Below are 12,210 nucleotides of genomic sequence, written 5' to 3' on the forward strand. Positions count from 1 at the left end.
AAAAAAAAAAAAAAGAAAGGGAAGGTGGTATGTTTGGCGCATCCGTGAATAGATGTGAGGATTAAGTGGGATATTCTTGAACATATGATAGGTTTCAATAAATGATTGGTGGTATTATTACTATTTTTGATACCGTATTAGAAGACCCACATATCCAGTCAACTCCTTGAATCTTTCCTTATAGATGCCCGACAGGGACCCCAAACTCAGGAAACCAGGGTCACCAAACTCAGTAACTGCCCATTACTCCCCCAAACCTGCTCTCATCTGGATTTAACCTTGTAGTGAAAAGGCTTCATGTTTAACCCAGTAGTAGCCAGCTAGCCATGGAGCATTATATGTGATTCTTCTCTTTTCCGAGAGGCCTATATCCAATAAACCCCACTTCCTGTAAATTCTAGTCCCTCTGTATATTTCAAATCTATCTGCTTTTCTCTATCCTGACTACTACCACAGTATTTCAAGCTACCATCATCTCCTATGGAAATAGCCTCCGAGCTAAGCTCAGTCTCCTCTGTTATCTCCTCAGATCTCTCCTCTCTTCACCATCATTCAATAGAAACACGACAAGACATATATGCAATTTTCAATTTTCTGGACCAACATTTAGAAAAGGAAATGTGAGCCATCAATTTTAATAACAATTTGTTTAACTTACGATATCCAAATGCTAATCATGTTAACATGCTACTCATATGAAAAACTGTAAAAGACATGTGGCCTCCTCCTTTTGCCATGTCTTCAAAGTCTGGCATGTACTTTATATTTATAGCACTTATCACTTTGGACCAGCCACATCTCAAGTACAATTTGAGACGTTATGCTGTGCGATGGCACCCTACTCCAGTACTCTTGCCTGGAAAATCCCATGGATGGAGGAGCCTGGTTGGCTGCAGTCCATGAGGTCACGAAGAGTCAGACATGACTGAGCGACTTCACTTTGACTTTTCACTTTCATGCATTGAAGAAGGAAATCGCAACCCACTCCAGTGTTCTTGCCTGGAGAATCCCAGGGACCGGGGAGCCTGGTGGGCTGCCATCTATGGAGTCACACAGAGTCGGACACGACTGAAGCGACTTAGCAGCAGCAGCAGCAGTTGTGCTATGAGACTCAGTATATACTCTCTGGTAACCAGGTCTGACAATGTGACTAGGCTTGAGTTGAACTGGGAAATACACTAGTCCATCCCTTTATACCGTGGAGAAGGAAACAGGAACACACTCCAGTCTTCTTGCCTGAAAAATCCCATGGACAAAGGAGCCTGGTGGGGTACAGTTCATGGGGTCGCAAAGACTTGGACATGACTGAGCAACTAAGCACATCCCTTTACAAATAGGGTTCCGTAAGAAGAGTAAGCCCTGATGCCCTAAGACATCCCATGTCATGAATTAACGTCTCTCCTATGAGAGTCTTCAAACTTCCTCTTTCTAGCTCTCCGAACACATACACCTTGAGGGATTTCATCCAGCTCAGGGCTCAGCTACCATTAAGTGACAAGAAGGGACAAATCAGCCTCCAGTTTGGGCCTTTCTTGAGATCACATTCCTTATGAACTGAAGTGGGAAGCTCATTTCCTTACCTGCGTCTCCAAATATAGTATAAATCCAGGCCTTTTCTTGGTTAACAAGACTACCTCTTTCCACTGCCCTGGTTAAAACTCTGGTTAGGTCCTCCATCTCTCTCTCCCCCGACACTGAATCAGTCACTAGTTATGATCAACTCCTTTTCATTAAGCAAAACTGTCCCTTCCACCTCCATGACCCCACTGTCTGGAGTCATTGTCTGGCCATTGTCTGGAGGTCAATCCCACTGTTTGGATTGTTGCTGCCCTATTTCCATGGAAACGACATGACTTCATAATTCTCCCAACTGGTCTCCCTGCCTCCACTCCCTCTCAACTTGATTATTTTCCTTGCTGCCACATTGATATTTCTAAATAACAATGACACGAACAATGGCAAGGCCACTTTCTTGCTTCAATCTTCCCTTGCCTCCACTCCTCCTTGCTTTCAGGGCCAGATCTGAGCTCCTTGGGCTGGATTAGGATCTTGGGTTTTGACCTGCTTTTCCAGCTTAACTACATCCACCCTGTCATAGACCCAGGCAGCCAGCTACATTTGGCTTTTCCTCCATTCAGTCTTACGCAACATGATCGCGATTATCTCATATGCTGCTTTCCACTTTATTTCTATCCCCACCTCTACGGGAATGTAAACTCCACGAAGGCAAGGACCTGCTGTGTTTTGTGTAGTACCGTGCACCCAGCACACAGAACAGTGTCCCAGTGTCCATGATGAAGTTTATCTATGGACTAAGTCAGAAAATTGTTAGCATGAGACCTGGGACCCGGGACTGTTTGCTCCAGTGCTTGCACCTAAACAAACGTCTCCTTGAGCTGCGAAATACAATGAAGTTATAAAGGACTAAAAATAACTGCGCAGACAGTTGGGACAAATTATGGAGAACAAGGTGCAAAAAGACCAAGAAGCCCAACGGCCACCTCTGAAGAGCTGGGACAAGAGCAGGGAGTCGGGAGCCAAAGCAGAGTACTGGGCATACCCTCTACACATGACCACGGACGGGGTGGGAAAACCAACTAAGCTACCACTCCAGCCTGACCCCTGGACCCATACCCACCCTCACCTCGTACAAGGGAACAGCTTGCTCCCCCCTAAGCAAGCGGACAAGCAAAGGCACCTGTTGGTTCTTCTCACTCCTCTGTGCTGCAGTAGGCGTCCCCAATGAAACCTGGCCAGGATTTCTTGTCTGAACTCACCAATTTCTATTAAGAAGGCCAAGAACCCTGGTTGGTAATGCTCCAGGACCACCTCTGCAAAGAAGCCTGCTCCATCCCTCCTTCCATTCTCAGCAGGGTGGTTGCTCCTTTGTGATTGCAAAATACATCAAATGTACCATTATTTTAGCATTAATAGCATACTGCACACATTTACTCACATATCATCTTTTCTTTATTTGGTCTCCTTGATGGCAGGAATACTCTTATCCACCACAAATGTGCATTATAGCACCCAGTTCATAGTAGGCATTCAAAAACTGTTTTATGAGCAAGTGAATACATGCAATGAATCAGAGAAAGAAGCAGAGCATTTGATTTGACCTGGGATCACACACACACACACACAGACACACAGACACACACACACACACACACCAGTGAGGAGTAAATCACACAAATCACCCTCTGCAATTAAATGTTTCAAGGATTCTTCTCTGCGAGAGATGGATATTAGGCTGGTCGTGGTGGCCTTTAAATCACCTTTGTAAAACATAGTTTTAAAGAGACAGCCTGGCTCATAAAACATCATAGGTAAGTTGTAAATCCACCAATTTGAGATTTCTGGAATGGAAATACCCATAGATTTTGACCTTTAATGAGCTACTTCCATTATTTAGAAGATTCTACTCTTTTGTAATAAAGGAACTGCGATTTGTGGATATTTTATAGTGTATTGGTTTCAGTTAGTTTTTACCTTCAGTCATTTCAGCAAAAATCAGGAGGTTTCCCGGGTAGTAGAATTTCAGACATGTATGCATGCTGAGAGGGAAGCAGAGGGGAAATGATGATTTGATTTCCTCGTGACTCTTTTCAGACACCCATTCCCATGTCCAGGTTCTAAGGACTCCATTTCTAGAACTCGCACTGTGCTGACCACTCTCTGTTCTAATCAGGTGACATGCTGAAGCCAACGACTGCCTTCTCACTTGTTCAAGGCATTCGTACTCTGCGCAGCCTGGGATGAGCAGAACCTAGGAGTGAAAAGCACAGATGGCATGTTGGTAGCATCAACATTTCTCCAGCAACAAAATTGGGAAATCAAAATGTCAAACAACACATAAAAACTAGACACCTCAAGCATGTAATCGTATATTTATTTCTCTTTTTAAAGAACACTCCTTAATGTAATTCAATATACAAACTTGGTTTCACAGAATTATAATCCACTATATAGCACAAAGATAACCCAGATTGTGTGTGTGTGTGTGTGTGCACACACGTGTTTGTGTGTGCCCATGTGTTGTACCCCTTCCCTTCCTTCCACTCTTCGGAACCTACAAACAAAGGCTCTGCCCATCGTCAACGCTAACCAAAGCCCATTCTGAATGTTATATACAAAAGACAGCATCCTCCCACGAGTTCTCTTCCCTGGTAAGCTTCTTTTCCATTCCCCCTGAGATAGCCAGGGGTCTGACACTCTTCCCTTCTGCAGTAGGGTCAAGTGGCTTCCCCCAGAGCTGATGTCAACCCTGTTACCGTGCAGACTGGCGGACAGGAAAGGCTGAGGAGCAGGTCTCCACGCCCTTCCCCGCTTCCACACCCACCTCTCAGTCCAAGCGCGACCCCTCTGTAGTAGCCTTAGTTCCAGTCACCATCTCGTGCAGCAAGAACCAAGGAGATTGCTAAGCCCAGGTCTTCTCCACGGGCAGCGCACAGCACTGCCTGCCAAGCCACCGGGCCGGCCGATAACCAAGCTCAACACAGTCCCATGTGCTTTGTCACTTTAATTTTTAAAGACACCCTAGCATAGGTCTGTGGCAACCTAGTGTCCAACTGAGTTACATAAAATTGTACCAGTGATGCACTTGTACATATTTACATGGGGCGGAATGTTTTCCCATATTTTTAGTTGAGTATATAGATCAACATGTTCACATAAGACCAAATACTTTTAATATTATTTATAACTGATTTATAAAGCTTTGAAAAAACTCACAATAGCACATTGTTTACTTTAATGCTTTACGGTACTATCAGTTTAAAATCACAATCAGCACTTAAGTTATAGTCAATCCAGCAAACAAGAGACAAAAAAATTTACAAGAGTTAAGAACTGACTGATACATCCTTTATCTTTTTTTTTAACTAATGCATAAGTGCAGAATAAGATACTCTAGTTTAAATATCTTGTTTACAATATACATTTTTTGTTCTAGTTACGCAACAGTAAACCCCATGCTTCACATAGAAAAGCAATCCACAACATTAAGAAAAAATGTACAATTTATGAAACAAAGTAAATAAATATTAGTATTACAGAATCAGAGCTGTACATAAAAGCTGTTCAGTTTTAATCATATAAAAATATGTTTTAGTGCAACCTCACATATATATTGATGCTGTTTTGCTTTACATCATTTAGATCCAAGTGTCCAAAAAAGGAAAGAAATTACATTTATTACAAAGCAGATACACAAATTCTAAAATATGTACAAATTACTGCTAAAAAATGCTTATAAGAATATAAGCAAAGTAAAGAAAAGGCACAAACATCTGTACAATTTTAAAAGTACCAGACCCAATAGGTTAATTTCAAATTTTGTTTTGGTCAGGCTCATGATGACTTGTTACTTTACCTAATTCTTCTGATATAACAAAAGTATATATAATAGCAAACTACCAGTAACTTAGGACAGGCATGCTATAAACTTGATTACCTCTATTTCTAGAAAAACAAAAACAAATGGGGAAATGTGGAAATGAAAGTCTCCATGCATCTTAGATCAATGTAGTTGACTCTTTTCTGAAGCCGGTTCCTTGCCTGCCTCTGTGCTTGAAGGTAATTCCTTGCTGTCTTGAAAGCCCGACTGTTGGTCATCCAGACAACTCTTGCTGTAAAACGTGGAGTGGGCGAACGCAGTCTGGGATGTACCAAAATTGTCCTTTTCGCCATCATGCAAGTCAGGGTGGGTAGCTGAGGTACAGGGCTGACCTGGCTCAGGTCCACTAAAGTGTCTAATGCTAGCCTGTGCACTTTCCAAGGGTTTCTGATGAGGCGCCTGCCCCCGAGCAGACTGATCTGCCCCAAGCAGAGCGGCCTCTTCTGTGGCAATCCGGAGGGAGGCGATGGCTTTTGTGCAAGTCTGTATGTTTTCCTCCTGTTCCCGCTCTGTGGCATTCAGGCTGTCTTCTGAAGTGCTCTGTTTCATCAGGATCCGCGGAGAGGAGGGCGTGCTAGGTGGACCAGATGACTGGGTAGCGTAAGGCGACCGCTTTCCGTGCTGCTTCGAAACTGCGTAGGGATCCTTGGCGAAGGAGTCCCCTGAGGCTCCCCTCTTCTCCTCGGAGCCCTCCATTGGCAGAGGCAATGTGGGTGGAGGGTGTAAACCGGAAAGGGCCGGCGGTATGGAGTGAACCATTTGGATCCCACCAACTGGCACCATAGGGATAGGAGCTCTCACTTGTTGCTGAGAGTGGAGTGGAAGATGACTGAAGACATAGTCATTAGGACCCTCAGGGAAAAGGCTGGAGCTTGGATGTTCATAAGCACCTTCTTGGTCTCCATAGAGACTGAAGTAAGGAACCTGAGGTAATCCTCTTCTTAAATTCTGCTTTGGGAAAACAGAGACAACACTTAGGACCCAGTGTGCTTCACGTTTAGGTCAAACTTTCATTCATTCATTCACTCACTCACTCATTCCTTCAAAACACGTGAAGACTCCCTAATCTTTCTATCACTCTGATTTCTCAAGACAAAAGAGGTTTGCTCCGCAGTCTTTTAGGATTCTTGACTGCAGCAGGTAGGTCTGCGAAAGTTGCTTTTGTTGTTAAACAGCAATGTGATAAAACCTGCAGTGTGTTTTCCACTAGGTACAGAGACACGGTCCAGCTCCGGTTTTTTTTTTTTGTAAGACGGAATGAAAAGAAAATAACGCATAATTACCAGAAAAACTTTACTGAGCCAAAAAACACTAATAACAAGTTTTTAAATCCAAAAGAAAGTTAAACGATTACCATCTGTTTATATACTGGGCAGATTTTTAATATTTTTCTTAAGTGTTGATGAATATAAATGGAGTGACAAGCTTGAAAATTAACTCTCTTTTTTTTTTCTTTTTTAGTCTTCTACAGAACAGATGACAAAACGGTGGTGATACACAAACTGGTCCCTCCAACGTGCAAGACACTGCTCTAAAGAAATAGATTTCGGCTCGAGGCATCGAGGCAGAAGATCAGCACCAGCATCTCCATCAAACTGTGATTCAAGGCCAGATTTTGTATGGAAACTATGCATCAAAGTAGTTAATGTTAAGTATTTCAAATAGTTATAATTTGTATTCGACTATGTGGCTGGGAACCAGAAATGACTGTATTTTAATCTTCTATGTTATTATTCCCACTTAAAAATCTTCTTGGCAATTAATAAATTAGGACATTTAAAGTTTGGGGCCAGAAATCCAGATTTCATGGTCCCAGTCCTGAAAACGGAGAACCCATTTTGTATAATTGTTTCTATAGCAAAACCTACCCTAACTGTGAGATTATCAGGTTTAAATGAGATGCTGCTGCTAAGCTGCTAAGTCACATCAGTCGTGTCCGACTCTGTGTGACCCCAGAGATGGCAGCCTACCAGGCTCTTCTGTCCCTGGGATTCTCCAGGCAAGAACACTAGAGTGGGTTGCTATTTCCTTCTCCAATGCATGAGAGTGAAAAGTGAAAGTGAAGTTGCTCAGTCGTGTCCGACTCTTCGTGATCCTATGGACTGCAGCCCACCAGGCTCCTCTGTTCATGGGATTTTCCAAGCAAGAGTACTGGAGTGGGGTGCCATTGCCTTCTCCATTAAATGAGATGACAAAACTTCAATTAACCGAGATTCATCCTTTTAAGGCGTGCATGGTCAGTCACTCAGTCATGTCTGACTCTTTGCAACCCCATGGACTTTAGCCCGCTAGGCTCCTCTGTCCATGGGATTTTCTAGGCAAGAATACTAGCGTGGGTTGCCATTTCCTTCTCCAGAGGATCTTCCCAACCCAGGGATTGAACCTCTGTCTCCTGCATTACAGGCAGATTCTTTACCACTGTGCCATCATTCCAAGAATGTTTCAGGTCAAAAATGCAAGGTGTGCTCTATACCATTAATGATTCAGTTCTAATTAGATTGTGAGACCAGGTTAGGAATGATAAATTATCCACTGTTTCTGCTACTCTGTACCATTCTTGGCCCTTACCCTGTTCTAGGCTTCACCTTATTCAAGCCAGAAACAAATGACTTCTGCTGAAAGTGCAGGAGAAATCATGTAGACATCAATCCTCATAAGCTAAGGACCTCATAAGCTAGGTAAGGGGAGAATTCTATGGTAGGAGAAAGAAATCAGTAAATACGACTAAAAAATCCCTCTTGTATTTATTTGCTCTGGTTTAAAAAAGGCATGTTTACTTCATCCAACACTAGGTAAGGTGGAGATCATAATGCCTACAATAACCACCTGTGAATGTAACCAAATGACTCTTCTTTGGATCACAATGATCACAGATGTAAAGTTTGAAATAAAACATAGCTTGGCTCTTTTTCCATCTTGCCTTTGGTTGCTATTTTGTGATGTCTATGGTATATACCTAATCAGAATGGGGGTTTGTGAGGCAGCCAAAGACAGAGCTGCCCTATTTCATAAGATCTCTGACTCAAGTCCAACAAAGCAAGTGATGAAGTGTCCTCTAAAAATAGGATGTATTCAATCTGTTCAAAAGCCAATAGAATTTTGTGTTAAGAATACAAGTGTTATATTCAGACTCTTACTGACCAGACATTAAATGATTACAACCACAGAAGCAACTGTACAATTCCTATCACGTAACCACTTCCATGGCTCCAAATACTGCCAAGCCTTTCACATATTCTTTGTCGTCAGACTCTCCCCTTCTTCACCCTCCAAATAACTCTCCAAAAGATTTTTCTACTCTAAGTTTTACTCCATTTGCAACCTTATCTTGTTTTACAATTTGAGCCTTACATTTTAATATGAATAAACTCCCATCTTACTTAAAAATCTTGACAAGGAAATATGAATAATGAATGCCTGTGTGGGTTGTGTATGCATATGTGTGTGTATATCTATCTGTATCCTATGTACCAGATATTTACCCCAACTCATCTTTTCAACAGTGTCAGCAGGTCCTCTGGAAGCAAAGGATAAGAAGGAGGTAGAGGTACAGGAGTTCCGGCTGGGGTTGGTGACGAGGGAGCGGGGATATAAAGCATGTGACAGTAACAGGGAGAGGAAGCAGGGGGTCACCTGGAACTCATCCAGGCTCAGCCACCGATAGAGGCTGCAAGGGAGAATGTGGCCTTGGCTTGAAAATGGAGGTCTATCCTGAAGGTTCGAACATCAGGAGGCTGTTAGCTCACTGCATTCCTTACAGCTGAATGATAAGTTCTTTCAAGGACAGAAGTCTACTTGGCCCACCTCCCTGGCTGCCACAAACAGATGAAAAAACTGACCAAGAGGTTAAGTGACTTGCCCAAGACCACACAGAGAGCAAAGGATGGAACCAAATCATAGCACTTGTACTAGACAGGGTTCACGGACGCTCTGCACTGAGGACCAGGACACACACTCTTTGTCTCCTTGCTATTTATCTACCAAAACTTTAAAAATGGAAAAGGAACAATTCTTGTTTAAAAAGGATGAGGCCAGAAACCATACAACTTTTCTGTCATCGTCATTGAACCACATATGATTAAACCCTCAAAAAGTATTTACTGAATGAATGAATAAAAGACTCTTTTCTCTCTTCCTTCCTTTCTTCCTTCTGTCCTTCTTCCCTCTATCCTTTCTTCCCTCTCTTTATTTCTTCTTTCCTTTTCTCTTTATCTATCCATCCATCTACCTACCTACTTACCTACCTACCTATCATCTATTTTAAAATTAAAACTAACCAGAGGACAGTAGAGCAGAAATAGCAGGATTCTAGAATCTCAGTGACTGCATATCATCTCCTCCAAACTTGCTCCCTGGAACCTACCACTACAGGCTGAACCAGATAATGAGTGTGCCATGCTTGGCTATGAGGTCCTTTCAATGCCAGAGTCACTGCCCTGTGAGTGCTTGATAAATGTTAAACCATGGGTATTGCTAACAGAATTTCCATCAAAGATAATGATCTTTAGGGTTACTCCAATTTAATATGTTCATACATAAGATGGCTGGATAGCATCATCTGGTCAATGAACGTGAGAGTTTGAGCAAACTCTAAGAGACAGTGAAGGACAGGGAAACCTGGCATGCTGCAATCCATGGGGTCGCAGAGAGCTGGACATGACTTAGTGACTGAAGAAAAACAACATACATTCTTCAGAGAGAGGGAAGTACTCATCTACTACAGCAATCAGGAGAAATACTCCTTAAAGGATCACTGATTCTTTTTCACAATGAGAACCGTGTCCATACATCATAGAAAGATGAAAATTCTCTGCTGCCCCTCAAAAACAGAGTGCTAAAGCATCAAATGGGAAGCGTCTGAGACCAAGCGTCCCTGCTTTAGGAAGGATTCCAAGGGCTATTCTTTCCTATCACATGAGCAAAGTAGCATGTTAAGAACTGTCTATAGAGAATTAAACTGGGTAATAGAGCAAAAACTCAACACTTGGGCTTTATAAATGGTAAAGTTCAACAATTTTATTAAATATCCAGGTGAACTGGTATTTAAAAAATATACAAATTCAATCACTAATAAAACCAGTCACTTTTCAACAACAACTTTCTGGGCAGAGATCCAAAAATTAGATGAAGTCTTTAAGTCCACTTCTTTGCTTACTTTGCCCAAAGTGACTGTGAGTTGCTACTATTTTTTAATAACAGTACTATGTTGGCACCAAAGCATTATTTTTTATGCCTACAGATGACTGGATATACTCCAATATCTCCCAAATATCACAGTCTTGACCCACTAGGCCAGTTAGAATGGGGGAGCCTCAGCTCACACACTCCACAGCACCATTGGGTCTAACCAGAAATCAAACTGCCAACTCGTTTGAGCACAGAAAAAACAAGGGAATTCCAGAAAAACATCTACTTCTGCTTCATTGACTATGCTAAAGCCTTGACTGTGTGGATGACAACAAACTGTGGACAATTCTTCAAGAGATGGGAGTACCAGGCCACGTTACCTGCCTCCTGAGAAATCTGTATGCAGATTAAGAAGCAACAGTTAGAACCGGACATGGAACAATGGACTTGTTTAAATTGGGAAAGGAGTACATCAAGGCTGTAATTATCACTCTGCTTATTTAACTTATATGCAGAGTACATCATGTGAAATGCCAAGCTGGATGAATCACAGGCTGGAATCAAGATTGCCAGGAGAAATATCACCAGCCTCAAATATGCACATGATACCACCTTAATGACAGAAAGCAAAGAGGAACTAAAGAGCCTCTTGATGAAGGTGAAAGAGGAGAGTGAAAAAGCTGGCTTAATACTCAACATTCAGAAAAGTAAGGAAATGGCATCCAGTCCCATCACTTCATGGCAAATAGATGGGGAAAAAATGGCAACAGTGACAGACTTTATTTTCCTGGGCTCCAAAATCACCATGGATGGTGACTGCAGTCATGAAATTAAAAGATGCTTGCTCCTTGGAAGAAAAGCTATGACAAACCTAGACAGATTATTAAAAAGCAGAGACATTACTTTGCCAACAAAGGTTCATCTACTCAAATCTATGGTTTCTCAAGTAGTCATGTACAGATGATGTGAAAGGTGAACCATAAAGAAGGCCAAGTGCCAAAGAACTGATGCTTTTGAATTGTGGTGCCTGAGAAGACTCTTGAGAGTCCCTTGGACAGCAAGGAGATCAAACCAGTCAATGAAATCAACCCTGAATATTCACTGGAAAGACTGATGCTGAAGCCGAAGCTCCAATCCTTTGGCCACCTGTTTCGAAGGGCTGACTCACTGGAAAAGACCCTGATGCTGGGAACAGCTAAGGACAGGAGGAGAAGGGGATGACAGAGGATGAGATGGCCATCATTGACTCAATGGACATGAATCTGAGCAAACTCTGGAGATAGTGAAGGTCAGGGAAGCCTGGTGTGCTGCAATCCATGGGGTCACAAAGAGTCAGACATGACTTAGTGAGTGAACTGAACTGAAACTGAAGTTGCTCAGTCGTGTCCGACTCTTTGTGATCCCATGGACTGTAGCCCACCAGGCTCCTCAGTCCATGAAATTTTCCAGGCAAGAGTACTGGAGTGGGTTGCCATTTCCTTCTCCAGGGGATCTTCCCAACACAGGGATCGAACCCAGGTCTCCTGCACTGCAAGCAGACGCTTTACTGTCTGAGCCACCAGGGAAGACCAACAAATACCAGCACAACAAATACTGAACAACAAATACCAGAAAAAGCATTTCCTACCCCAGATGTGGTATTCTGGTATGAAAGGGATTTCTCTATCTATCCTGCAATAGCATGA

General features: G+C 42.5%; 1 protein-coding gene across 4 annotated transcripts in view; it reads right to left on the reverse strand.

Annotated features, from left to right (window-relative positions):
* Window positions 1-3,873: 3,873 nt before the first annotated feature.
* Window positions 3,874-12,210, reverse strand: part of HIVEP2 (HIVEP zinc finger 2) — a 216,907-nt gene continuing 208,570 nt past the window's right edge. For 3 of the 4 annotated variants that reach the window (XM_040238591.1, XM_040238592.1, XM_040238590.1), the window contains one exon: window positions 3,874-6,349. In XM_040238591.1, the coding sequence (XP_040094525.1) occupies window positions 5,522-6,349 (828 nt within the window). In that variant the 3' untranslated portion in view covers window positions 3,874-5,521. The remainder of the gene's footprint in view (window positions 6,350-12,210) is intronic. The other variant, XM_040238593.1, reaches the window with a different exon arrangement.

Source organism: Oryx dammah, unplaced genomic scaffold (genome assembly GCF_014754425.2).
Source record: "Oryx dammah isolate SB20612 unplaced genomic scaffold, SCBI_Odam_1.1 HiC_scaffold_4, whole genome shotgun sequence".
Classification (NCBI taxonomy): Eukaryota; Metazoa; Chordata; class Mammalia; order Artiodactyla; family Bovidae; genus Oryx; species Oryx dammah.